Below are 27180 nucleotides of genomic sequence, written 5' to 3' on the forward strand. Positions count from 1 at the left end.
TAGTGGATAATGAAAATGTGATTCATTTATACGATGGAGTTTTACTCGGCAGTAAAGAAAGATGAAATCATGAAATTTGCAGGCAAGTGGATGGAACTAGAAACTGTTATACTAAATGAAGTAACACAGACTCAGAAAAAAAAAAATCGACGTACGTTCTCCCTCATATGTGGATCCTAGAACCAAAACCTGATAAGGGAGTATGTATCCAGACATAGCTACAGAAACCAGGGTAAAAGAAAGGAAACAGGGAGGTAAAGGAAAAGAAAGAACCTGAAAGAGAAGAACAGTAGGAAACAGGCCTTAATAAGGGAGATATGGATAAAAATTGGGTAGTTTAAGGGAGGGGGGAGGGAAGGGTATACAAGGAACCTAGGGGATAAAGGGAAAGAAGGAGCTCAAGAGAGGAATGGTTAGACAATGTGAGAGTAAATAATGCCTAGGTCATTTTAAGAAAACCAGAGGGAACCATATTAGTTGAATAACCTACTAAGAAATTGCACATACAACTAGTTCAAGGAATATAATATGTGTCTAGTAAAGGTTTATCTGAGAATGTTTGGTCTTTTCCCAAGGTTTATCTACATAACACATGGTAATTAAAAGTAGCAGACTGGTGGAACCAACTTTCTTGGATGTTTAATGGCCATACTTTGAGGCCCATACTAATTTGGTCAGAGGGACATGAAGGATAGTTTTTGCTCCTTACCCTCCTAGGTTGACTAAGTTCCAAGGGACTATGAACATCTCTCAAAATGTCCTGTAACTGTGGTGGGTCACCTGCCCTCTTGATCAGTGAGGCCATGGAGACACAAGCAAATGGATGTGAACCAGTGTCCAGTCTACAAAGAGGAGGGCCAAGACAGAGGAAACATTTCTTCCATGCCTCCATGTGAAGCCAGCCATGGTCAAGCATGAGCTTTGACTTATCGTCACATAGATGGAACTGGTAAAAGAAAGGAGCCAGGGCCTCCTCCCAAGCCCATGTGACACCAGAGGAACAGATCTTCAAATGACCTTAAGTGTAAAAATAAATTGGTTTATCTGGGCCAACTGTATGGTCCTAGGCACCCAAAAGGAAAGTATCACCAAAGACTAAAGGGGCCAATATAATTTTTTAAGAGTCCATATGTATAGCTAAAGGCTACATAACAAGCAATAATGCCAAATAGGAGATACCTTCTTTTGAGTTGTTGGCCAGGGTGGCCAAAGGGACTCCCAGATGGTAACCCAGCATAGAACTGGGAAAATGAACAGCAGACCCCAATCTTATCTAAAGGAATATTGACAACTGATTGCTGGCAGATGAGGAACAGCTGACCTTCCTAAAACAACGACCTCTAGATAGGCTGACTAGATTCACCAGTTGGCCAAGTAGTGGGGAACAGCTGGGGGTGCCGACAAAACAGCAGACAGTAGTGGGTATAACAGAGTATAAAGGCTCTAGTGGGAGAAGAGAGGATATGGGAGGTGCCATCTGGGAAGTGGGTGTATAGTTAAGTAAGATGGTTTGGGATGTTCTGTGTGATACACACACACACACACACACACACACACACACACAGAGAGAGAAATATCAACAAATTTTTAAAAATGTATTATATTTGAAGAGGAAGCATAAATGTTTACATCACGTTAATTAATAGAGGTGATGATATTACCACTGAAATCTACCCGATGACTTTATAGACATACACAGGCGCCAAGGATCTGAATGCAAACGATTATGACTAGTAATAATCAGATAGATACAGATTAGAGATGCATGCGCCAACATCTCAGTGTTAGTAGCAAAAACAATGAGTCTTTCTGTAAGAAACAGTATATTTTAGAATGAAATGGAGACCTCTTTGAGGGTTAAAAACTCATTCAATTTTATGTCTTACAGGGGTTATACTGACTTCAATACTGTATAACTGTATTGATTCAACAGCGAACCTAGAAATTTTATAGCCACTTTTGAAGGAGCTGTGTCTTTGCTCTGGAAACTGTTATTGGGCATGTTAAAGCTGTAATGATATGCTTCTTCTAAAAAAATAAAAAATATTAAAAATAAATAATAATTTCATCACACACAGATAGGAATACTTAAGAGGATGTAAAAGTGCTGTGTATGCCATAATTCTACACGTGCATCTTATTATTAGCCCTAATGGCAGAAGACAGTGGGAGTGGAAGCTGGTGGTGCACTAGAGGCTACTATGGTTCTTGGAGAAGAACAGGACCCATCAAAGATGTGTGTTCCTTAAAGCTTCCTACCACCCCCAGTGCAGTGTCGACGTGATAAGTGAACAGTGGTGAATGGAGCAGTTGTGGAGCAGAGTGTGAAGAGCTCCACCCACCTGAGTGGGGCTTGGAGTAGCTGAGGGGCTATGGGACACAGAAAACCCTCACATGTGGCTTTTTTGGTCTCCAGTGTTTGATGATTCTGAAGCAAAGTCACAATGTCACAAACCAGGAAGGACAACCAAGGTCTGTACCTGTTGACTTTGCTGAGGCCAACCACTCACACTCTTGTCCTTTTAATAGAATTCTTATTCTCAATGGAGACTCTAATATGGTTCCTGTCTGGTTGGTTTTTGCCTTTCAAAGTCAGCATGGTAGCTGGGGAGGTAGCTCAGTGGTAGAGCCCAAACCTACCCAACACAAGGCCCCAGGTTTCATCCCCAGCACCACATAGACACACACAAAAAGCTAAAAGCACTATGGTGAAGAAATGACAACACTGCTGTGCCTCTTTCACGTATAGCTGACATGATGTTCTGATAATGAGAATCTTTACAGAGATCTCCACTGGGCTGGGTCTCAGAATTCTCAATACAGTACTAGAAGGTAGGTTCTAGTAACTGGTAGCAGATGTCACACACAGGACAACTATATAGTGTCTTAGTTTAAAGCTTCCAAGTCTCCTTCAGAAAGTATAACCCACACAGCATCAGAGCCAGATGGGTCTGGTCACATTTTATCCTTATTCGAATATCTCAGACCCCATAGGTGGGCCTTAGCCTCCTTTCCTTCAGCCTGCTCACTTGGACACCTTTCACATCTGCTCAACTTTGCCTTCTCCTCGTGCCCTAGGAACACATGCATGAAAATGACAAGGGGCATTTGGCTCCTGCTCCCAGAATCAATAACCTACCAACCACCAGTGTTATTGGGCCCAGAGGACCTAAGTGACAGACTCTTCATTGAAATCAAGCCAAGTGATAATGCTACCAGGACAAAAGGCATTGAACTTAATGATGTCCATTTAATACCACACAGGCATAAAAATACTTTTATCACACATAGATAGGGATATTTAAAGATTTTCTTTTTTAAAAAAAATTTTATTTATTATTTTTATGTGTATGCATGTATTGCCTGTAGATAAGTGCACCTGTGTCATGCAATACCCATGGAGGAAGAAGAGGCTGTCACATCACCTGGAACTGGAGTTATGGACAGTTGTTAGCTGCCATGTGGGTGCTGGGATTTGAACCCAAGTCTTTTGCAAGAACATTCAGTGTTCTTAACCGTTGAGCCAGCTCTCCAGCCCTGGGATACTTAAAGACTTTCAAAAGTACTGCATGCATCATGAATCGCCACACATGTAAGTTATTATATATACCACCTTTGTTAGAATGATTGGCAGTTAAATGGACAGAAAGTTGTAAATGTGCCTGTTTAGACAGAATTTGAGCTCTACAGAATTCACTAGCTTTCTATCAGCAAAATAGTGTTCATGTGGGATGTGGGCCAAGCCTCCCTACTTTCTTTTGTAAAGCAGAATGCTGGCTATTCAGAGGCGGCCTGGGCCAGTGCTGGAGAGCCAGTGGCCTGGAAGGCAGAGAAATCATGGAGAGAGAGGAAGTCCAGCACCAATGCTCTGTGGAGGTCAAGAAGGGAAAATCTGGGGCTGGAGAGATGGCTCAGAGGTTAAGAGGGCATGCTGCTCTTGCAGAGGACCAGAGTTTGGTTCCTGTATCAGGCAGCTCAAAATTCCCTGTAACTTTAGCTCCAGGGGATTCAATACCCTTTTCTGGACTCCACAGGCACTTGCATGCATGTGCGCACACACACACACACACACACACACACACACACACGCACACGCACACGCGCACACACACACACACTTTATAATAAAATAATCTTTTTTTAAAAAAAGGAGCAATTTGGCAGTGGCTTTGGGTTTTGTCGAGGCTGGTGGGGGATACTAGTGGGATGCAAGGACAGGGTCCAGTAGGGAGGTGAGTGCAAGGAACAATGAGCATCTTCCACAGGCAATCAAGACACATAGGGACCAGAATAGATGGGAAGGAAGGATGGGGATTTTGTGTATGGGAATTATTAGAGCAGTTTCCTAATGAAAGAGAAAAATTTGGGAGAAAGTTCTGGGGAGAAATGGAGGGCTAAAGAGGATGGCAAGGTCTGAAGGGACCCCAGCAGAGACCAGCAGGCATGGAGATGACTGAGGGTGAGGCTGTACGTAATGGAGACAGTAGCTGGTGAGAAGCTGAAGGGATCTGGGCTGGATCAAGTTCAAATCCTCCTCCATGCACCAAGTGACCCTGGACAAGTCTCTAAACTCATGATGTTTCCTTTCCCATCAATGAAGATAATACTATTGGCAATGTCCTAAAAAACATCTGTCCTGCCGGGCGTGGTGGTGCACTCCCAGCACTTGGGAGGCAGAGGCAGGCGGATCTTTGTGAGTTCGAGGCCAGCCTGGTCTACATAGTGAGTTCCAGGACAGCTGGAGCTACAGGGAGACCCTGTCTCAAAAAGAAAAACAAACAAACAAACAAACAAAAAATCTGTCCTTATGCAAGGAAAGCCTTTAACAAGGTCTGTGGCTCATGGTGTGCCCTGGAAATGAGAGAATTGCCTGCCCGAAACAGTAGGGCTCAGACAGAATGGAGAGCTCTGAGACAACGGTGACCATGTCAGTGACAGGGACAGTGGAGGACTTGACTGGGATGGTACCACCTCAAAGCAGGGGAAGGAATCAAGGGAGCAGAGAACTGAAGACTGCAGGCATCTCTGAGCAGAGGGAGGGTGCTGCTGTGGTGTGGGAGGCTCCAGACTCTCCAGCCTCACCCCATGCTCACAGGGACATCATCCTCAGGACAAGCAGGCATGGGATTTCTGCACAGGCTGAGGTTGACCATGGAAAAGAGGTAGTAGGACACAGGGATGGGACACGAGGAAATATCTGGAACTTGGGACAGTGGTCAGCAGGCTTTTGGGATCAGATTCCTGGTCTGGCCTCCTGATCTGTTGGCCCTGAAGCCTGTGTCTTTGCTTCTTTCTAAGTGAGGCTTGTAGACATGTCTCCTGACTCCTGTGAGCTAAGCCAACCTGCATAAAACACTTCAACATGCTGAGCATTTAGTAAAAGCCACCATCCTATTGTCATTGCAATAAGGGAATGGTAGGAAAGGAAATGTCTTCTCAACTTGGATCAAAAGCTCACATGGATTACCTGATCCACATCCAAACTGAGGCAGCAATACCAGGGACAAAGTACCCACACTGCCTGTGAGCACCTAGGCTGGGTAGAGCTGCTGGACCAGACCAAGTCTGGGTGGAGTGTCTGGCAACACAAAGGCCAGTTGAGTCCTACTTGAGGAGCTCTCTGGTGTCTTCACACACTAGCATATTCAGACTTGAATAGAACTTTTGAATCAATGTGGAAGGGACAAGAGAGCCTAGCTGCCAGCCTGACCCTTGAGGCAGGGCACATGTAGATGGCCTTCAATTCCACTCCACTTTATCCACAAGTTTGACTCCAGGCCTGTAGAGGCTTGAGGTTGCCCTGGTGACCTTAGAGGACTGGTTGGAGGGCAGAGGGATTGGAGGAAGAAAGGGGCCAGCTTGGGTAGGGGAACTGAGTAGGAATCTCATCTTCCCAGCCTCAGCTCAGAAGCAAGAGTCACAAATAGGCAGAAGTCACACCCTTGGGTACAGATCATCTCTCCACAGCTGGTTCAAAACCAGTTCCTATCTAGCTCTGGAATACACTGGTTCCCTCCCCTAAAGAAGCCATTCTGGCTGGGGGAAAGCTGAGGGAAGATGGCCTCAGTTCCTCAGCCGGGAAGGGAGCCATCTCTCTTCTCATGCCTCCCTCCACCCCCCATGTCTTACCCTCATGGGTATATGCATCCACTGCCTCCTCCTCCTCTGCCAAGGGTGTGCCTCCTCTTTCCTCTTAGGCCCCAGGTCTCCTTCCCACACCCACATCCTCTCTCTCACTGCTGCACCTCAGCTCTCCTCCCACAGCATTCTGCCTGCTTCACAGCCCCCTTTACTCTCAGAACAGGCGGTCACATAAACAAGAAGTAATAGAAGTGTGTGTGCATGCTGGAGGATTTGGCCCATCTAGGGTGATTTCCCTGTTACCCCAAGTTTGGCTTCACTTATGTTTCAGGCATCTCGGAGTGAGGACTTGGGCAGAGCTGGAGCTCTCTAGCAACTATCATAAGAGAAGGAAACTAAGGCAGCAGCTTTCTGTGCTGTAGGTCACTGTGTGTGTGTGTGTGTGTGTGTGTGTGTGTGTGTGTTTGTGTGTGTTTGTGTGTGTGTCTGGGTCCTGCAACATCCTAAGCCAAGCCTTGCCCTCTGTGCCTATGGGAAAGAGGCATGAGAGGCCTTGCCACACAGGCATCCTGGGTACCCTGGCACCAGCTGTGCACAGTCATCTCCGGTGGGCTGACTGTGTGCAGACATATACCCAGACTTGGGGGGAGGGTGGACTCCATCTGGGACTTTGAACAGGATGGGAAATCATTCCTGAGACACACTATTCCTGCTTGTCTGTTGACAAGTAGGCTGGAGTTACATAACAGACCTTCCGGTATCCTCATGTGTCCCCGCCTGCCTGAGCTGCCTAGTGTGCTCAGGGTGTCTTCTAGCCTGACATTTCCCCTCCATGCATAGGCCTCAATTCTAGAAAGAGTAAAGAACATGGGATCCTGAAATGCACAGGGTGTTCCAGGTCCCTCCCAGGGGTCTCAGCAGCAATTAGATAAACCTCTGGCAACATTCGGTTGCCCTCACCAGGGTTTCCCCCAGCTATGAATACAGCAGTATCTCACTGAAGGTGAGGCAGCACTGGCAGGCCCTGCCAGCTCATGGCAGTCCCTCCCACAGCGCTCCCTTGCTTAACCCATCTACAGACTCACTCCCCTGAGAGAACCCAAGCTACACTTCACCTTCTTCCATCCCTCTATGAAGGATGCTGGGCTGGGGAGCTTTGAGACTGGTGCCCTCTCAGCACCTGCTTGCTGACTCTGGCCAGCTCAGTGCCTTGCACAGTGAGAGAGAGTGCAGGATTGGGGAAGGCTTTGTGAATGTGCAACAGAGAGATGGCTGGCTGGCTTTGATGTTTACTGCCGGCAAGGAACTCTAACTCCATTCAGTCATCAGGCCACAGGAATTTCTTCATAACGTCAATGAACATTTGCAATGACCAGTGCTACACTTGGATCTGGAATGTCTACCAAAGGAGCACGTGCTGAGGGCCTGGTCTCCATTAGGAAGTGGTGGAACCTTGGGAGGTGGGGCCTAGTAGAGGGATGTTAGTTCACTGGAGATGTGCTCTTGAAGGAGATACTGATCTTAATCCCTTCCCCATCTCTCTGCTTTTTGGCTGCCTTGAAGTGAGTGGCTCTGCTCCAATATGTGCTCCCCTCCACATGCTGCCTGAACACAGGCCCAAAACACTGGTTCCAAAGAATCATGGGCCAAAACATCTGGAACCATGAGCTGAAACAGACCTATCCTCTTCTTACATTGACTTTTCCAGGTATTTTGTCACTGGAATGGAAAGTCGACTAACAGTGCAGTGCACTTCTCTAAGCACTTTATACAAGCTACCTTAGTCTACCTATTAACTCTATGTGGTAGGTACACAGTGGGAAATGAGAAACAGAGAGGCCAAGGAAGTCCACCAAAGCTACACATCAGGCAAGTAGAAGAGGTTTGAACTACAATTGTTTGACTTAGGAGTCTGCCTTGTAACAATTGGACAGCACCTCCTCTGTGGAGAGCCCAGTCATGATAGATAAAACAACACACAGGATGAATGCTTAAGGTAATACAAATTGTGGTACAGTGAAGAGGTGTGCAGCCCCAGCCACAAGCCTAGAAGCACTAGGTCAGGCTTGGCCTCCCTCACCTCTGTTGAACAAGCTGGACGAGTTGTCAGTTCCTCAACGTACACAGCACTGCTGCTGAAATGTTACTGTCTGGAGCAGGTAGGAGCTGGGGAACTGGGGAAGGCCTCTGCTAAACCTTGGGATTAGAGACAGAGGAGGAGGTCAGACATTTGGGGTAGAGATTAGCAGGAGTTCTGAGGTAGATCTGTGAGGCTACAAGAAACAGCAGGCAACCTGGAGGGAGGGTGGGAATGAAAGTGAGAGACAGAGAAGAGTCAACTGGGGCTCCAAGGGGCTTCCGGGAGGTGCGGGTGCTGAGGACCAGGCAGGAAGGAGCTTGGCTCCATCCTCTAGTGCCAAGCTGCCTGAGGAAGAACAACTATGACCCACAGAAGCTGGGCCTCCCAGGGTACACCGCCCTCTCCCAGACCGTTCCCATCCTGAGTGCAGGTCTGCCTCCAAGTCACTTTCTCTGTGACAATCTCAACTGTTTTGCTATAATATGAAACAGGCAATGCTACCTTTCTGTTTAAGAACCCTCAGTGGCTCCTGATCATCAGAATATAACACCTGCATTTATAGTTCATACACAACCTACAAGGCAGCCTATGGCTCTCCCTGGAGCCCCTTCACCTCCCCATTTCTCCAGGCTCCCAGGAATCTGGCCAGCCTCTAAAAGGCACTGGACACAGCAAGGCTTTGTTTTGGAACCACCAACTACAGTGTGGATAGCAGGAGAAATGACAGATGTCAAAGGAAGGTCAGTGACTGTGGCAGCAGATGGATGGAGGGGTCAGGGAAGAAGGTGGGACACAGGGCAGCTCCCAGGTTTCTGACTTGCGTGACTGGATGAAAGATGGCGACAAGGGCAACTGGGAGAACCATGCTAGGAGGAAGAGCCATCAGTTCAACTGGGGATAGATTGAGACTGGGCCTGCAAGTGGAGCCTAGACAGAGCACAGGAGAAAATGTGAGCAGCTGAGCAACCTCAGGTTGCTGAACAGACAGGGGTATCGGCAGAGTGAGGGAAGGAGGTGGCCGCAGCCAAGCTGCACACAACTGTAAACCTTGGTGGATGGCTAGAGGAGGCGGATCCTGCAGAGGAAACTAAAGTGGGAAAAGAACACAGCAAGGAAGGTGGTGAAGGAGATGAGGGCACAGTCTCATTGGAATTGGGTTAAGGGCTAAGTGGGAGGTGAGCAGCGAAGGCAACGATCTGGAATAATTGTTTTGAGCAACACAGCAGAAAGGATTGAGGAGCAGCTCGTGACTGCGGTAGGTTTGGTGGATGTGTTTTTGCTTTTCTTTTCTGACTTTCATAGTCATTCATATTTTCTCTCTCTTTCCCTCCCTCCCTTCAGACTGGAGCTGACTACAGCCGGGCATGGTGGCACATGCCTAGAATCCTAGCACTCAGCAGACAGTCAGGAGGGTCAACACAGCCAGTCAGGGGTTCACAGTGAAACCTCATCTCATAAAACCCAAAAATCTATTTAAAAAGGACAACTTTTGGGGCTGGAGAGATGGCTAAGTGGTTAAAGGCACTGGCTGCTCTTGCAGAGGACCTGGGTTTGATTCCTAGCTCCCACATGGCAGCTAACAACTATCTGTAACTCCAGTTCCAGGGAACCTGACACCCTCTTCTGTCCTCTGCAGACACTGTATAACACAGGTGAACTTACATACATGTGGGTTTAACACTCATACACAAAAATAAAAAATAAATTTAAAAAAAAATTAAAACTTTCATTTTTGCGTGCTCAATGCCTAGCGTGGTGTCAGGACCTTAGAGGACACTCAGACTGTGCTAGTGATGCTTAACTAGACCAGACATCTAATGCTGGACATTAGGGAAAGAACACAGGTGTCGCTGATCCCTATGAAACTTCAATGTGATCCTTGAGATATCTCACATTCCTAAACAAATGCCCAAGAAATCAAGAGACCACAAAGAGAACAGGATTAAGGACTGTCCTTTTCCTACAGTCATGGTCACACAGAACTCCCAGGCTTTGAGCCCTGCACTGCTCTGATCTCCTAGCACATGTCCAACAGTATCACAAACAATGATGCATGCTTAGCCTCAGGGCCAGTTTCTCCTCTGGCCTTGCTTACTGTTGACAACCAGCCCTACCAGGCCCAACTGATAGTATTCACCTATAGAAACAGCTCTCACTCTGCACCTTTCCTATGGCTGGATCATGTACTATGTTCACATCCAAGCAACAAGGTATGAGTACTAAGACAAAAACAGGGTGATGCTTAGAGCAAGTTTCTGCAAACTTCCGCATTGCTGTCTGAGATCACAGAAAGGGTTAGAAAGCTCAGATTTCACAGTCAGTAGCCATGCAGAGTTCTCCTGAAGAATATCTTTGCCTTCCTGGCCTTGGCCCTGATGTCTCCGTGCTGCTCCTGCAGTCTCCACAAAGGAGGCAGGGAAAGAGCCTGATCTTGGCCCAGCTCTCTCAGTTCCAGGGAAGATTATGGCAGGAAAGATGGAAAAACTCTGTGCTCTTTAATGAACTCACCTTTCCAGTTTTAAAAAAGTCTGCAAACTGCTGGGTGAAATGAGCCATGGTCCTCATCAAGCCCCCAAGAATGCTGACTCAGAAAGAGAAACAGAAGACTGTTGCCAAAAGAAACAGAGGGGTCTCAGCTCCATTCCTTGGGGTTGGCTTAGCTGCCCAAACCCCCTGGCAGGCCCCTCAGGGAGATGCCAGCCACATCTGGAAAGTATGAACTCACCACCCTCTTGGCCACCACCACCACAGGATGAGAGTTACTATTCTACAAATTGGAAAATTGTCATGCTGTTGTGGTTGGTGAGCTGTTGCCCAGTTCCACCCCAAGCTGGCCACTGAGACTGGTGCAGCATTCTCAATGGGCAGAGTTGGTTTGGAATGTCACATGTGCCAGCCGCACTGTAGCTTGGCTGCCAGGAGCACAGCCGAAGCTAGGAGATGGCAGGGAGATGGCTGCCCAAAGAAGAGCACAGTGGAGTCAGAGGAGGGAGATGTCTTCAGTCAAGGCTTTGGCCAATGCCAGTGGGGGGGTGTGGCCCATGGCTTCCTGCTCAGCTATGGCCTCCTGCGTGGCAGGATCAGTAACAGTACACCAGTATTTGGATCAGGCTGTAGCAACCATGAGCTCATTGGTAGCAGCTCACCTTACAAATTAGACCACTCTAATAAAGGTCAGACACCTTCCAAATCCTGAGAAGAACACTCTGTGCCTTCCTCGAACAAGTCATAATACAAAGGGTACCTCGTCAGTATCTTGGCCCATGTGTGTTCTTTAGCCCTGGTCTGCCGTGTCCAACACGCTTTAATCTGGAGAAACAAAATAGTTCCTAAAATGTTGACCAAGATAAAGACTAATCAGGAAGGACATGGAAAGTATGGGCTAAGTGCTAGGGTATAGCAGTGAGGGCAGAACTGGGAATTCAGACGTTTGGCAATGGTTGCAACCCAGTCCAGATAAGGCAACATTGGCAGATGTGGCCATGTATCTCAAAAAGGCAGTACAAGGTTCTTTTGGTCTGTCTGTAATCAAGAACTACAGGAACAAGTGGAACCTGATGGTGTACACCTCCCAGCTAGATAGGAGGCTCAAGCAGGAGGACTGCTTGAACCCAGGGGTTAAGGCAAGCCTGGGCAACATAGCAAGAGCCTGTCAAAGAGAAGGCCTATGTTCATCTGGCTCCTGATTATGATGCTTCAGATGTTGCCAACAAAATTTGGGATCATCTGAGCAGTCTAGTAGTCTAATTCTACATACAGATTTTTTTCACCATAAACAAAAAATTACAAGGAGCTTTAATCTAGGTTCTGGGCCTCTGTTTCCTCAAAGTAGGTAATACATAATTGACCCGCTTTGTGTAACTGGCACTATTAGGAAATGCATGTGATGCAAAAAATCATATTTATTGCTTGCTCGTGATGAATGCAAAATACTAACACTGGCCTGTTTCCAAGGAAACAATTTCCATGTCATAAGAAGTGCTTTAAAATAGATTCTCCTTGCATTATTACAATGGCCTGTTGCCCAAAGCCAGTTCTGTGATATCAAACACCATCTACTTGAGGACTGTATTTTTTAGTGTAGGACACAGTTGAGCTCATTGGAAGGACTTTGGGGGTGAGAGTTGTAGACGCAGTCAGAGGGCAATGCTTAGAGCTCAGGACTCGGGAAGGTATCCGGAAAGAGGAAGGAAATCTCTCTGAGCAATTCTAGACTCCCAGAGACATCCGGATCTGAGTGGAACTCCAACGTCAGTGCTCTGAGAGGGGAGGACACTCATCTCAAAGGACAACAGAGCTCCCTGCCATCCTGCCCCACCCCTGCTGATAGGCAAGTGTCTCAGAGTACCTCAAATCAGGACCAAACTGGAAATGCTCAGCTCCCGAGACACAACAAAAGAAGCACCAAGAACAATGCTCCCCACCACTAGAAGACTCTCACATTTTAAGGGTAGAAATCTTCCTATTATCCTATGATATTTAAAGGCTAATAGCACCTACATCTATACATAACAGCTAATCGCTGGCATTCTCCTGGTCTTCCTACTTCTGTCAGGATGCTTATTAAATGCCGTTATGTCCTTCACAAGCCTTCACAACCTTTTTGGATCGGGCCTGAAGTTCAAAGGTACTCGCAGAGCCCTCAACACAGGATCTTGTACTGCTAAACAGAGAATAGGATGGTGAGGGGAGACCCAATGCTCAGATCACTCCCTTTTCAGAATCATTGATGAGCTGTTAAAAGGCTTCTGGAAACAGGACCTGTGCACTGAGACCATTCTGTCCCCAAGAGCTAAGCTCAGAGAATGGTGGCAGGTGCTCAAAGTGCTCTGCACCACTGCTTATCTTTCAAGAAACATCTAGAAAGTGCAGGTAGAAGCTTATGGTGCTTCAGATGTTCATTCTTCAACCCTAGAACATTTCTGAGAAGAAGTGGAAAATTCCAGAGGCAAAAAAATTTTAGAAATTCATTCAGGACTGCAAGTCCTGGCATCCAGTATAGCATTTGGCATAGGAGGAATGCACAATGAATTCTTGTTGAATGAGATGAATGTAGCAACCTGCCTAAAACAAAATTACGGTGAGTGAGACCTCACTGGTACATGTCCTTAACTGTCCCAGCTAGGACCGTCCTACTCAGTTCTGGCTCACCCAGACCATGTGACTAAAGTTGCACTGTTTTGTCATCAAGGTCTCACATTTTGGTATCTTTTTGCCTCTCCACTAAGCTGAGCAATGGCTAGAAACAGATGAAATTCTTTGAGAATTCCTGACCCTGGGATGCCTGTTGAGAACTCTATAAGCAGCCTGTTTTAATTTTTTTTTAATTTTTAAATTTTATGTGTATAAGTGTTTTGTCTGCATGTAAGTACACCCATGTTGTGCAATGCCCACAGAGGCCAGATGAGGGCATCAGAGCCACTGGGACTGGAAGTACAGACAGTTGCTAGCTACCACATGGGTGCTGGGAACCAAACCCGGGTCCTCTGCAAGAGCCGTCAGTCAGTGCTCTTAACCTCTGAGCCATATCTCTCCAGTCCCAGAAGCTTTGATGTCATGGATATTTCTGATGGTCAAGGTCAGGGAGAAAAATATATCCATTGATCCCTGGATGAGATCATGCAAGGAATTTTTCAGACATGGGGGGTAGGTTTGATTTTCCCTCCTTATTTGACAAATTTTAAAAATGGGGCTCAGAGAAGTTAGGGCAAGACCAAAGGTCACAGAGGCAAAAAGGGAGCAAAGCCAGGTTAAAATCCAGGTGTATCTCCTTTCAGAGCCATTGTCCTTTTATTACAGAGATGTCACCAAGGCCTTCTGCAGTGCCTCTCTAGAGAGGAGACATATCTGGTTGTTGACAGCACTGCTCTAGCAGTGAGGCCTGTGTTAACACTACAGCCCAGAGAAACACATACTATCCCAACCACCCAGGCAAATGGGGGCTACCGAGGAACCTCCACCAAAGCCACCACACTGAGCACCCCAAAAACCAAAGGACTGCTCTGGCTTTCCCTGTATGTGCATAATTAGGATGTTTTAAAAACCAGATAGAGGAAATTGCTACTAGGGTTCCTAATGTTCTTTCTTTGGGGAAAGAGGGGTTGTTTCCCATGAAGATATGAGTGTGCCTGTGTGTGCACATATGTAGGTGTGTGTGTAGCCTTGTATTTGACAGTAGCATCTGAGTAACCACCAAAAAACTAAGCATAGATGAAGTATGTGAAAAAAAATCTGATTTTTCTAAATGTGTCCATGTGAAGCTCTCAGTGGTAGCAAGCCCATCAAGAGGACCCTTTTGGGATTAAGTATGCTCAAGCTGGATTGATTCAGAAGGTGCTTTTTGGAGAATAAGTCACAGAAGTCACATGAAAGATGGTCCTGTAACAAGCTATGCATATATTTATAAAATATATTTAAATGTTTATAAAATACGTAAATTGTAATGTAGTTACAGAAGACAGAGCAGTGACCAGCACCTCAGAAAGGCTCATTAGGCTACTGATTTTGAGGGTCAAAGTTATATTCCTAGGGGCTGGAGAGAAGGCTCAGTGGCTAAGAGTGCTTTCTGCTCTTGCAGAAAACCTGAGTTCAGTTCCCAGCTCCCACATCAGGTGGCTCACAACTGCCTGTAACTCAAGCTTCGGGAGATCCAATGCCTTCCTCTGGCTTCCATGGGCACCCACACATATGTAGCACACACACAAACATATACATAAATAAATCCTTTTTTTTAATAAAAGAAATTACAATTCTAAAAAAATCTGTAGTATGGTGAGACACACATTTTTTAGTCAACCTCTATTTATTATTTATACTAGTATGCTAGCTCGGGATATTTAGGATAGTCCAGTATGGCCCCTTTTCCTTAAATTCATAGTAAATCTGGTAGGGTAGTACATTAACAGCTAATTACAAGACACAGTAAGGGGTGATCTAGAGCTACATACAACGGATGTTGGGGGGTATCACTGAACACTTCCTATCTGGGTCTGACAAGCAGTTTGTGGTAAGACTCCATGAATGGAAGATGAAAATGAAATGATAGTTGGGACTGAGATCATAGTGACCTCGTAAGCCATGCTAGAGAGTGTGGCTTCATCTTGTAAGCAGCAGGAGCAACAGGAGGGTCTCACACTGCTATAAGTGCATCAGACTTGCCTACAGAGATAACTCTGAGAAAGCTGGTTGATATGGACACAGAGAGGTCTCTCAGGGTGCTCTTTCCAGAAGACTCCATGAGGGTCAGTACCTCTGCACACTTCCTGTGATGAGAGATCAACAGGTGGTCCTGTTTCTGAGCAGTGTCTGGTAAGGGAGGGGGGGACCTGATAAACCCTGGGCTTTGGCCCCAGGTCAGAGATAAGAGTAGAAGGAGACGAGACGGCTGGTAGGAGACTTCCATCGCAGCTGTTTCCTTTGGCAAGAACCAAGGAACCAAGAACTGGGCATTAATCTCAGGAGTCCCTTTAGCTACAGAGGCCTGAAAGACCTATATGAAGTATAATGAGAACTGTCAACAGACCCAGGACCAGTGTTTACATGCTGTTTTTAGACTATGGGAAAGATGTCTTGAAGGTCAGGCTTCATTCATTTTCCATCTTTGGGAAAGAACTACAGGTATCCCTTTGTCTCTAATTATTAATCACATAATGAGGGTGAGCTGCATCTTTTATAATCCCACTACAATGTACTTTTTGTGATCTCATAGTCATAAGACCAAAAGGGGTCTGCTCACAATTTTACAACCTATTAAAATTTTAAAGATTAATTTGCTTCTTTTAATTTTATGTATATGAGCGTGTTGCCTGCATATATGTAAGTGCACCTGTGCGTGCAATGCCCATGGAGGCCAAAAGGGGGCGTTGGATCCTCTAGAACTGGTTGTTAGCTATGATCTGTGTGCTAGGAGCCAAACCTGGGTTCTCTGCAAGATTAGCCAGTGCTCTAAACAGGACCTCACATGAGATCCACCCACCTTTGCCTCCCAGGATGTAGGTTGGCCATCAGATTATTCAATGTACTCTGGGCAGTCATTTTATTTATGGATTCCAGTCTAAACAGCCTCCCACAAGAAAGGGGCTCAGATCCTAGGAGATGACTATTTGGCACAGAAACCACCAAGAACCACAAAATTGAATGAGACTCCTCTGCATTAAAAACAACTGAACAGAACACAACCTGCTTCTTATGTTCAAAGGAACTTTGAAGGATCAACACTTTACAAGACTCAAAAGAATAGGAGTCCTCAGAACAGCCCCATAAAACTCCCGTTATACACAGAAATGGTCTAGGAACAAAACCATTCTTTAAATTGGTGCTTCTAGAGACCAGAGGAGAACCACAGCTGAGAGCCTTGGGCTCAAAGGCATTCCAGTGCCAATGTGTCACAAAAGCAGTAACAACCACTCAATAGCTTCCAGACCCAATTTGCTTCACTGCTCATTTTGATGATGGAAAACTTACTCCAGCCCTGCAATCTCTTGCATTTTCCCTACTCCTGTCTCTCAACAGGGGGCATGAACTACAAGCCTGGCTGAGGGAAAATCAGAGAAGTAGAAGGAGCCTATCTGGGTGTTGTCACCAATTCTGGCTCTGTCTCAGACCCTTCTTCAAATGCACTGCCCAACCCCCTTCTGAAGACAGACCTCAACCACATGACCAACTTCCGGAATAGGCTGCAGGGGCCAGGGGTGAGAAGAAGTGCCAGAGAATGCTGAGGTTGACGGCTTGTAAGCCTGAGTCAGCATCTTCAGGAGAGTGGTTAGGAAATAGGCTTCTCTCCCACAAAAACCCCAAATGGAGCAGCCATCGCCCAAACCAGTGTGTGCAGCTGTGGAGGAAGGGCCCAAGGTGACCATGGATGCCCAGGAACCAGAGGAAGGAACTGGTCATCCACTCATAGCTGTATCTGGAAGGAGCCAGAGGGTCTGAGAGACAAGGAAGTACAACATGACCTTGCAGGAAAGTGTGTCATCAAACTGTCTGTCTGGAGCGGCACTGACTTTCAAGTTCTTTTTAAATGAACAAATACAATATTCTAGATTTAAGAATAATCCTCCAGCTCTCTGGAAAGGCCATTCTCCGGAGAGTACACAGCATGGGGAAAGGGGTGGGGGGGACATGTGAAACAAGAAGAGAGTCCCATGACTGGTTTGCCAGATGGTCCCCATCAATCCTGCTCACCAAGAAAGAAAGAAGCAGCACAGCCTGACCACACATCCATCACCTTCCTTGCATTTTTCAAGCTTTCTTTAAAGGCTGAGTATAGCGTTTCCGGGAGGTTGGAGGGGATACATTCCACCTCAGGGAAGTCAGTGAACTGGTACATTGTTCACCTGGGAGCCTCAGGTCCTAGTAGCCCTTTGGTCTCTCTACCCATGGCTCATGAGAGTCAATGCCACAGAGTTGTCCAGGCAAAGGCAAAAGCAAAAGACCACCTGGGGTGATCAGAATTCTGCAACATAAGAGTCACAGTACTGTGGGTTCTGACAGTTGAACAAAAAAGTGCATATTCACTCAGCCTCAAAATATTACCATTTCCAAAATAAGTTTTCCCTTCAGAGGTCCCTCATACCTGCTCTACCAACCACCCTGTGGTGCCTGCTGGTCTCCGTGCCCCACCCAGGCCCTTTGTCTATGTTCCTTCTGTTCCCAAAGTAACACAAAAGCAAGCAATGTTAAGCCAGGCGTGGTGGTGCATGCCTTTAATCCCAGCACTCAGGAAGCAGAGGCAGGTGGATCTCTGAGTTCCAGGCCAGCCTGATCTACACAGTGAGTTCCAGGCCAGCTGGGGCTACGGGGAGACCCTGTCTCAAAAAGACCAAAAAACAGCAAGTACTGTTGGCCCAATTGCATGAAACCAAGAGTCCAAGACGACCAAAGTCTCAGGCTGCTCCTGGGCAACACAGACTGGGCAGCCTTCTGCCTTCTAGAGTGAAAACATTTCCAAGGGTTATTTCTGACTCCTGATTTTTTTGAGAGAAAAACACTACCAGTTATTACAAACAGCTGGGGCCTCTTGAAGCTCTATGTGGCCGCTAAGGGGAGTGAAAACTACATCCTATCACACTAGAGCTTGGAGCTCCTTAGGCAAAGCCCAGGAAACTGCAGGTTAAGGCTGGAACCACCCCGCGCAGCTTCCAGGGGCGTAACTCTGACCCCTTTGTAAGCCAGCGTTTTCCTCCTTTTGTGCCTCCCAGGCATGTGCTGGGTACTTTTCTCAGTCTATTTCTCATAATCTACACCTGCAGCTCCTGAGCCCACACTTTTACTAACCTATATAAAACCATGCAGCTAATACCACTCTATCATCACTCTGATGGTGGGTGGGTCGATCCCTGTCACAAGGTTTAGCACATGGATCCTCATCTTTCCACCTCCCTTAATCCATGACACACATATGTACTTTGCAGTGCAATGACAATTCAGAACACGTCATTCTGCCATCCTCATGGGTGTACTCAAATCTATCTCCTATGAGGTCTGTTTCAGGAAGCCTGTCCTGCTCCTCCACTGTGCAAGTGTCCCACCTGTACCTTCTGTGGAAGGATGAGTAACTTCCCACCATGACCCACTGTTACATGCATTCAATTCACTTCATGCATATTTCACCACCTGCTTTATCTTTGTGGCTGAGCCCTATCCACCAGGTGCACTGTGCAATTAAGTCTCGCAATTGCTGACCCACAGTGGACTCCTCTGACTCAACATCACAGCACCTTCTAAGTTTGTATTCCATATGCGTGTCCCCACCCTGTACCACTGGCTTCCTGTCATAGCATGACCCTTTCCATCACCACCTGAAAAAGGCAGACTTTGGGAGGAGGGCCATACAGTACCCAAGCCTGGGTCTGGCTCAGAGCAAAGGTGGTGGTTGGAGGCCTACCTGAGCAGAGCACACCCTTGTTCCTGGCGCAAGAGAAGCTGTCACACTCACAGAAGGGCCCGTAGATCCTCCCGAATTCACTCTCGAAGCAGGAGCACTGGTTGCAGTTGCATTCTCCGCGCCCACTGCATAGTGGCTTGCCCTCTGCCTCTCGGCACAGGTTCTGGTATCCGCTCTGCTTCTCCCCCTCCTGGCACTCACATCTGGTGCCCAGGTAACTGGGATTACACTCACACAGTCCACAGATGTAAGTTCCATTCCTGCTGCACCTGGCACTGTTGGGCTCCAGCTCTGTGCTGCAGCCGCATGTGCAGTTGTAGGTAACCTCTACCTGCAGACTGTCCCGGAATCCCACAGGACGCAGGGTGAACACTTGCTCTGTGCGTCTGCCAGGGCAGCTCCGGGCCTCCACGGATACCTCAAAGGATGCCTGGGCAGAAGGAAGAGAGGAGACGTCATAGCCACAGCAAGCCAGATATTCCATCCACCCAGAGGTATGGCAGAACACCCTCTGAGAGGTCTCCTCCCTCCAGCACACATGTGGAAGGAACCCTTGTAGGAAGTAGGAAGATGGTGGGCTAGCAGGCCTTGGCTCTTTATGGAGAAGCACGCGGTCAGCTATGCTAATATTCAACAGTAACTGGGGTTGATTCTTTAACATTCATTGTCATCACCCTTAAGACCTTGTGCTCCTGAAAGGCGCTCTGAAGAAAGGCACAAGGAGCTAGGTTTACAGGGCTCTTGCTCACCCCTTTCTTTCCACTTCTAACCCATCCTCTTCCCACATCCACTGCTGCACACCTCTTCCCTCCCATTTTAAAAGTCATTAATCCAACTAACATTTACTGTGCATTACCTATATCAGGCATGGTGCTACATGCTGAGGTACTGTGGCACCCACTGGCATGAGGTGCAGGGCAGTGAGTGGCCAGCTGAACCTCTCTCTGTAAAGACTTCCTTCTTGGAGAAGGGATGGGCTGACATACTGAATGCCCTCTCACATTCCAGCCCCAGTTCCTGCCAGTCTGGTTCTCATAGCTATATCTTGCCCAATTAGCCCACAAGTCCTGATGAGGCCTTAAAGGAGATCTGTTGTTGAATAACACACACATGGATACTTCCTTTTTTAGGGAAGAGTTTCTAACTTCAGAGTTTCTTATGGACTGCCTTGGAATCTGGCAGCAAGGTGACAGGTGACAGCACAGGAATGATGTCTGTCAACTATCCACAGGCCTGGAGGGGAGGAAGGCTAGGAAGAGGCTTGCTCTGACTCTTCCAGGAACTAGAGCATGAAACCCCATCCTCTATGTCTCCCTTCACAGATGAAGGAACTGTGAGGGGATTGAAGCACCAGTGAGACAAGCACTATAAATTCCACAGAAATGCAGACAGGGAGCTGGTACGTGCTGAAGGAATCTCACTGAGAAGCAGAGCTCTGGGGCAGGGATCTGCCCTCCCCAAGAAGACAAGCCCAGCCACTCTTCCAAGTGGCCCCTCATATCTGGGCCCAGTGTCTTTATTTCCAAGACCATTATTTCCAAGATTTCTCAGATCATTCTGAGGTTCAGAATGGGTTGGGAAGCCCTGTTGCTGTTCTTCTTAATTCCATGATATAGGTTGAAGTAAAGCTGACCTTTACTGGGTACCTTTAATAATGTTCATTTTGAAAACATTTAAAGTATTTGTTTCTAAGCATTCTACAGATTCTTATCTCACTGAGGTCTTTACTTCTAAAAAGCTCATCTCAGATTCTCCAGCACCTGGGGTCATCTAGGGTAGTGAGACCGAACAAGACAGGCCTGGTTCTCTAGATCCCTGGGAGAGTCGGCTTGGTAGTAAACCATAGCCCCAGGTCTTTGACAACTGCCACCCAGGGCTCAGCACTGACCATGACACTTAGCAAGGGGTACTTTTGGATGGGTGAGCTGAGGAAAATGTCTAGGAGGCCAAGATTGGAAGACACTGGGAAGACCAAGCCAGCTGCAGACAGGACTAGCCCCTCCTCATCTACTATCTCTATTCAGGGTGAGGAGAAGGAAGAAAAGGGAAGTGATAGACAAGTTCAAGGCTGAATTCCAAGGCTCTAAGATCCAGGTCACTCAAGATAGGAAAAGATGGGGATCTACCTGGCATTGAAATCTGTTGATGACAAAACTTACGGTTAGCACTGCTGAGTGCCTACTGTGCACTGGAATTGCAGTGGGCACTACCACAAGCATTTCTTCCCTACATCTCAGAAGCAGCCATCCTCACTTTCCCAGGGAGACAAGAGGGTTAAAGGGCGGGTGAACCTGCATGGCCACATAGCAGGTAGGGGTTGGGCTCAGCTAGAACAGACCTGCACTGTCTTAAGCATGTCACCTCCTGGGAACAGGGTTGATACTCAGGTACAGATCTGGGTAGAGGGAATGACAGCCAGGTTTACTTCAAGGACGACATGGTGGTGACCCCAAACTGGTAGCCATAGGCTTCACCGAAGATTCCTGCCTTGGACTGGATGATCTAAGTCTCTACATAGACAGAGTTTGGGAGCTGGGCCTGAGCAAAGTCATCCATGGGACCATGAAGGATGCAAGAGAACAGAGCCTCTGAGAGGCTGATGTCATCCCTCCCTCTGAGGCTCAGAGAAACAGTGACTTGAATGAAGCTGCCTCTGGCTACAACTTACTATGTGTGACAAATAAATTGCTGCATGCAAAGACATCTGGAGATCAGAAATCAATAAGCAACAAAGGAACGACCTGAAGCAAGAGCCAAAGGTATTTAATTATCAAGAGATTATGCTGAGTATATCCCCATGCAGACTAGCCTGTGTCAAGAAGAAGGAAAGGAGAGAGACAGAGCCAAATCTCCTGAACCTTGTCCACATGTTGTATGCGCCCTGGGCACGTGAAGTATTGGCAGCCTCTGACTTGGCTCTGGCCTATATCAGCCAGGATGTAGAAACTCACTGGCTTGGCTGGGAAGTCAAGAGGGCCTGGCTTCCCAGTAGGTCCCGGGCTGCCTCAGCCAAGGCTTCTGTCCAGCAGAGGTGCTATCTGCCTGGCCCCAGCAGCCTGGCCTGCAGCTGGAGGTCTGATAACCAGAGGTAGGCATTGTCTGTTTCAGCCACTGGGTCTCAGCTCCTGCTGGACACAGCAATGCTATAAAAAGCATGTTGGGAATAGCAAGTAGATCTGTTTTGCTCACTCCTCCTTTCACAGTCCATTCTCCCTACTGAATTAGCAAGGAATCCAGAAGGCTGGAAGGCAGCTGGAACACAACTTCTCTGCTTCCCTCCCCTGCTGACTGAGGTCTCCAGTTCACTATTGAAACTGAGAGCTCCCAGGGTCCTGGAAACTTTCCAGGCTCCCACTCCAAGATTCCAGAAGAAGGTGACAGACACATGATTTAACCTCATTGGATGTTCCTGGCTCCCCCATGGGAGCCCATCCTTCCAAAAGGGCTGCCCAGCCCCTACCCAAATTCCCCAACCCTCAGCTCTGCAGATGCTAAAGTCACTCAGATCTTAATGAAACAAAAAGCCGAGATGAGCCCAGAGTATAGCACTCAGAGGAGTGGATAGGAGCAGGGGAGGGGGAGGGAGTACCATGGGAAGGCCGTGACAGCAGTTCACTGGGCCCTTTGTATGGGACTCTAGTGCTACATGGCCAGCCACTTGCATAGTGATTTGTCAAAGCTAGTTACTGAGAATACCAGTTCACAGGGTCTGGGTCAACTTGGTCAGGTTTGTTGGTATAAGAACCAAGGGAGGAAAATTAGGGAAATACCTGAGAATTTGAAAAAGAGAACCTCCGGCCTTGGGGCTTCAGGGTTTAATTTAAGGAAGACTTCTCTATGGGGACACCCTTGTTCTTACCTCCTCCCATGCCTCCGGCTTCTTACTGAATATAAGACGGTCACTGAACCACCACCACCTCTGGCTGGAAGTGGCCATAAGACACTGGCAGTCCCTCCCTTCCCTCTGCAGGAAGCTACTGATACAAGGAAGTGAGATCCACTAACCCAGCTGTCCCCATGCTGCCCCTCACACAGGCTGCATGTCCCCAAATCAGACCTGAGGTGCTGACAGTTAAATTCTGCTTCTCCTGAGCCCTGGAGTCCCAAAGCCTTCAGTCAGGCTGTGTTCTCCCGTCGACCCTCATCATTCCCTGACCTGCCTTTATCCTTCCTGACTTGTGGCCCTCCCAAAAGAACCCACTGACAAAGAATGGCCAGATCCCTTAGCTTGCCATATGCGTCCTACTAGCGTGGCCTAGGCCAGCCATTCTCCCTCAGCCGCCAAACCACTACTCTCAGCTCCACAACCATCAGCCTCAGCTATTTCCCCCTGTGAAAGGCACCACTCTTCACACCCTAGCAAACTCACCGCACTGCCTTGTACATGGGGCACCCACCAATGGGAGACCCCACCCTCCTTCTGTTTCTTGGCTCAAAGAGCCTCCCTCCTCAATGACAGGCCCTCCTTCCTTGGGGTTCCTTTAGTGCCAAGCCGTCTTTGTCGTAGGGAATATTGATTTGTACAATCACCCCATCCACTAGACTCTACATTCCTGCTGTCTCGTTTTTATTTATATTCTGGATGAGCAGAATATCTGGCACTTAAACATATACTAAACACAAGTAGTTTCAGCAGTCACCAGGAAGTTGTGACACGCCGGTGAGCATACTCAGTAGCACACCTGGTTGTCAAAGCTCAGCTATAAACTCCTTGGCAAGGATGCTTCATTCCAGGAGGAGGAATGGGAAGCCTGCCTTTGGAGGCCACTTCAGAACACTATGATGCCAGCTGGAAGTTCATCTCTCTGTTCCAGAAATCAGAGGAAGTGACAGACCCCTCTGTCTCAGTAAAAAGGGGTTGAGGTCACCAGCCTCCCTAGGGCTGGCGTTCTATGCATGTTCCTGGAGTCCTGAGCTTTGTCAGCTACAAACTCCTTGGCAAGGATGGCCTGAACTTAGTTTTAGGCTCTACTATTGCTATCTTAAACTTGTATTTAAAGATTTGTTTGTTTGTTTGTTTATTTATTTATTTATTTATATTTTGGTCTTTTTGAGACAGAGTCTGACTGTAGCCCCAGCTGGCCTGGAATTCACTGAGATCCACCTGCCTCTGCCTCCTGAATGCTAGGATTAAAGAAGTGTGCTACCACGCCCAGTGATTTATTTTATTTTTAAAATTATGTGGGAGGGTATGTGTGTGGCGGGGCATTTGTGTGCACATGGGAGTCCAGATGCCTGCAGAGTCTAGAAGAGGAAGCTGGAGTTACAGGTAGTTATGAGCCACCCAACAAGGGTTCTGGGAATCAAACTCAGGTCCTCTGCAAGAGTAGTACACACCCTTACTTGCTACGCCATATCTTCAGTCCCTTAAAATTCTTAATAATTTTCAGACTCCACATTTTCATTTTGCACTGGACCCACACACCCTAGAGAGCCTTCCCCTCAGGGTCTGATGGCCCCTGTAGATAGAAATGTGCCTAGCTCAAAAGAGCAGAGTTGCTCTGTACAGTCTGTCTATATGCACTACAAAACCCCCACAGCTCTTGCCAGAGAGGCCATGTGACTATGGTCCTTGGACAGTGAGACAACAGGGGATGAAGAGAAGACAGAGGCAGCCTTGGGACCTGCTGCCATTTCTACAGGGCAAAGGCCACTGGATCCCAAAGAAAGACCAGCCAAAGGCAGTTGGCATCAAGGAGATATCCTGCTTCTTTAGTGTTTCAAATGCTCTGAAAATCATCCCAGTACTGCAGAGATTTTTTGGTATCATGAACATTTTCTATGTAAAATCTTCTGCCTTCCTGAGGTCTCAGTAAAACAAACGAGAGCTGCACACAAGTGAGTCTGTGCCTAAGTGGCAATGATTCCACCACACACTTCTTAAGCTTTGACTTGCACAGCACCTGAGGCCCAAGGGGAAGACCTGGTCTGTGGAATTGTTAATCTGTGATTTAGGATCCTGCTACCTGCTGCTCCCTGGCAGTGGGACTTCTAGACAGATTCTCAGCCTCCTCTTTGAGCCTCTGTTTTTCACACATTAAAATGGAAAAGTATAGTGAGCTTGCAAAGCTATTGTAAGAAACAGAAATGCAGGGGGCGGGGAGGGGGGCAACTGGTGAGATGGTTCAGTGGGTAAAAGTGTACACTACCCAGCCTACAATCTGAGTTCAATCCCTGGGACTTCCCATGTGGTGGAAGGAGAGAATGCACTCCTGCAACTTGTCCTCAGCTCCACACACATACACTGTGGAATGCCTCCCTACCTCTAAACACATGAAATAGATAAGCCACTACCAGGCATACTGTAAGTTCCTGTTCAATGGTGACTAACATGGCTCCCTATGATAGTGAGATGACTTGGTACAGAGTGGAAAGATCTTGGTTTGGCTGGAAAGTTCATCACTTAGTAGCTAGGTGACCCTAGGCAGGTCACTCCCATGGCCAGGGCTCACTTAGCACCAACGTTGATGGTCATGTGAGCCGAGTAGGGGAAAGTACAGAGGCACTGAGTGAACTGTTCTCTGGGGAGCCCCTTGCCCAACATCACACCTTGTACCTATTCTTGTCCATACATATGACAGAATAGATCGTGGGTATCAAGGTGCTGTGGGGGAACCAGAAAGCCTTGGTAGTGAACTGTCACTTCATTACCTCTATATGTTAGATTCTCTCATCTGTCACAAAGATAACAGTACTCTCCTCAAAGGGAACTAAGAGGGGACACAGAACTACTTATTGTCTAGTCTCTTTCCTGCCCTTCTTGGAACTAAATGTGTTTCTTCTTTGTGTTCCATAAGGGACCCCACAATTCCTATGACTCTTAGAACTTTCCTGTGTTTGCTTAAGGCAGTAGGAATTGGCTTCTGTTCCATTCCAACCTTATGGAAGCTCCACATACTTTGAGTTCTGTGTCTAGCCAATTAACAGTGACAGCTACTTGTCACTTCCCTATTAAAAACACTCCACCATCGAGGCTGGAGAGATGGCTCAGAATTAAGAGCACTGGTTGCTCTTGCAGAGGTCCCGGGTTCAATTCCCAGCACCCACAAGGTGGCTAACAACCATCTGTAACTCCAGTTCCAAGGGATCCAATGCCCTTTTCTGACCTCTGTGGGCATTGCAGGGAATACACTCATACACATAAAATAAAAATAATAAGTAAAATATTTTTTAAAACAATGAAAGGAAAAGCCAAAGATGATGACAAGGGAAAGTAAAATGCTAATTTCAGCCCCCACAGGAAAGTGTTTCATCACGTGCACACAGCCAGAACTGGGGGGGGGAGTTCTGGGACACACATACCATGGTATGCATATGCAGGACGGAGGACAACTTTTAGGACTTGGTTCTCTCCTTCCACCAGGTGAATCCCAGGGATCAGGTCATTCACCAGGCTCTGCGAAAAGCACTTTTACCTGCTGAGCCATCTCACCAGCCCTTGGCATGACATTTTTGTTGTTTTGTTTTGTTTTGTTTTGAGAAAGGGTCTCACTATGTAGCCCACATTGGCTCAGAACTCACTATGCAGCCCAGGCTGGCCTTAAATTTTTGATCTGCCTGCTTTAGCTTAAGTACCTTTTAAATTTTATTTATGTTTTAAAGTAACACCATTTGTGTACTTGAGCCACTAGAATATGATAGACATTTTAGAAGTTCCTATAAGGTGGATTGTGGTAGTACACAACTATAATCCTAAAACTTGGGAGATAAAGATAGGAGTTCAAGGTCAGCCTCAACTACATAATGAATTTAAGACCAGCCTGGGCTATGTGAGATCCTGTCTTAACAAACAAACAAAAAAACCCCAACAAATTGCTATCAGACCACATTTCCTCTGATCTATTGTACTCTGGACTAAATATAAGATATTAATTATGCTGGGCATAGTGGTGCATGCCTTTGATCTCAGCACTCGGGATGGAGAGGCAGGTGGGTCTCTGTGAGTTCAAGGCCAGCCTGGTCTACATAGTGAGTTCCAGGTCAGCAGGGGCTACAGGGAGACCCTGTCTCAAAAAGACCAAGAAAAAAAAAATATATAAATTACTGACAACTTTGTTTGCTCTCTCTCTCTCTCTCCTTCTCTCTCTCCCCCTCCCTCTCTCTCTCTCTTTAGAAGGGGCTTTTTGCTACTCTA

The 27180-nt window shown here is 47.1% G+C and overlaps 1 protein-coding gene across 3 annotated transcripts in view; it reads right to left on the reverse strand.

Annotated features, from left to right (window-relative positions):
- Itgb5 (integrin subunit beta 5) overlaps window positions 1–27180 on the reverse strand; it is a 130363-nt gene that overhangs the window by 24650 nt on the left and 78533 nt on the right. For all 3 annotated transcript variants that reach the window (XM_017800556.2, XM_008842974.3, XM_029568187.1), the window contains exon 10: window positions 19047–19476. In XM_017800556.2, the coding sequence (XP_017656045.1) occupies window positions 19047–19476 (430 nt within the window). The remainder of the gene's footprint in view (window positions 1–19046; window positions 19477–27180) is intronic.

The sequence above is a fragment of the Nannospalax galili genome, unplaced genomic scaffold, assembly GCF_000622305.1.
Source record: "Nannospalax galili isolate Female #2095 unplaced genomic scaffold, S.galili_v1.0 scaffold18, whole genome shotgun sequence".
NCBI classification, from domain to species: domain Eukaryota; kingdom Metazoa; phylum Chordata; class Mammalia; order Rodentia; family Spalacidae; genus Nannospalax; species Nannospalax galili.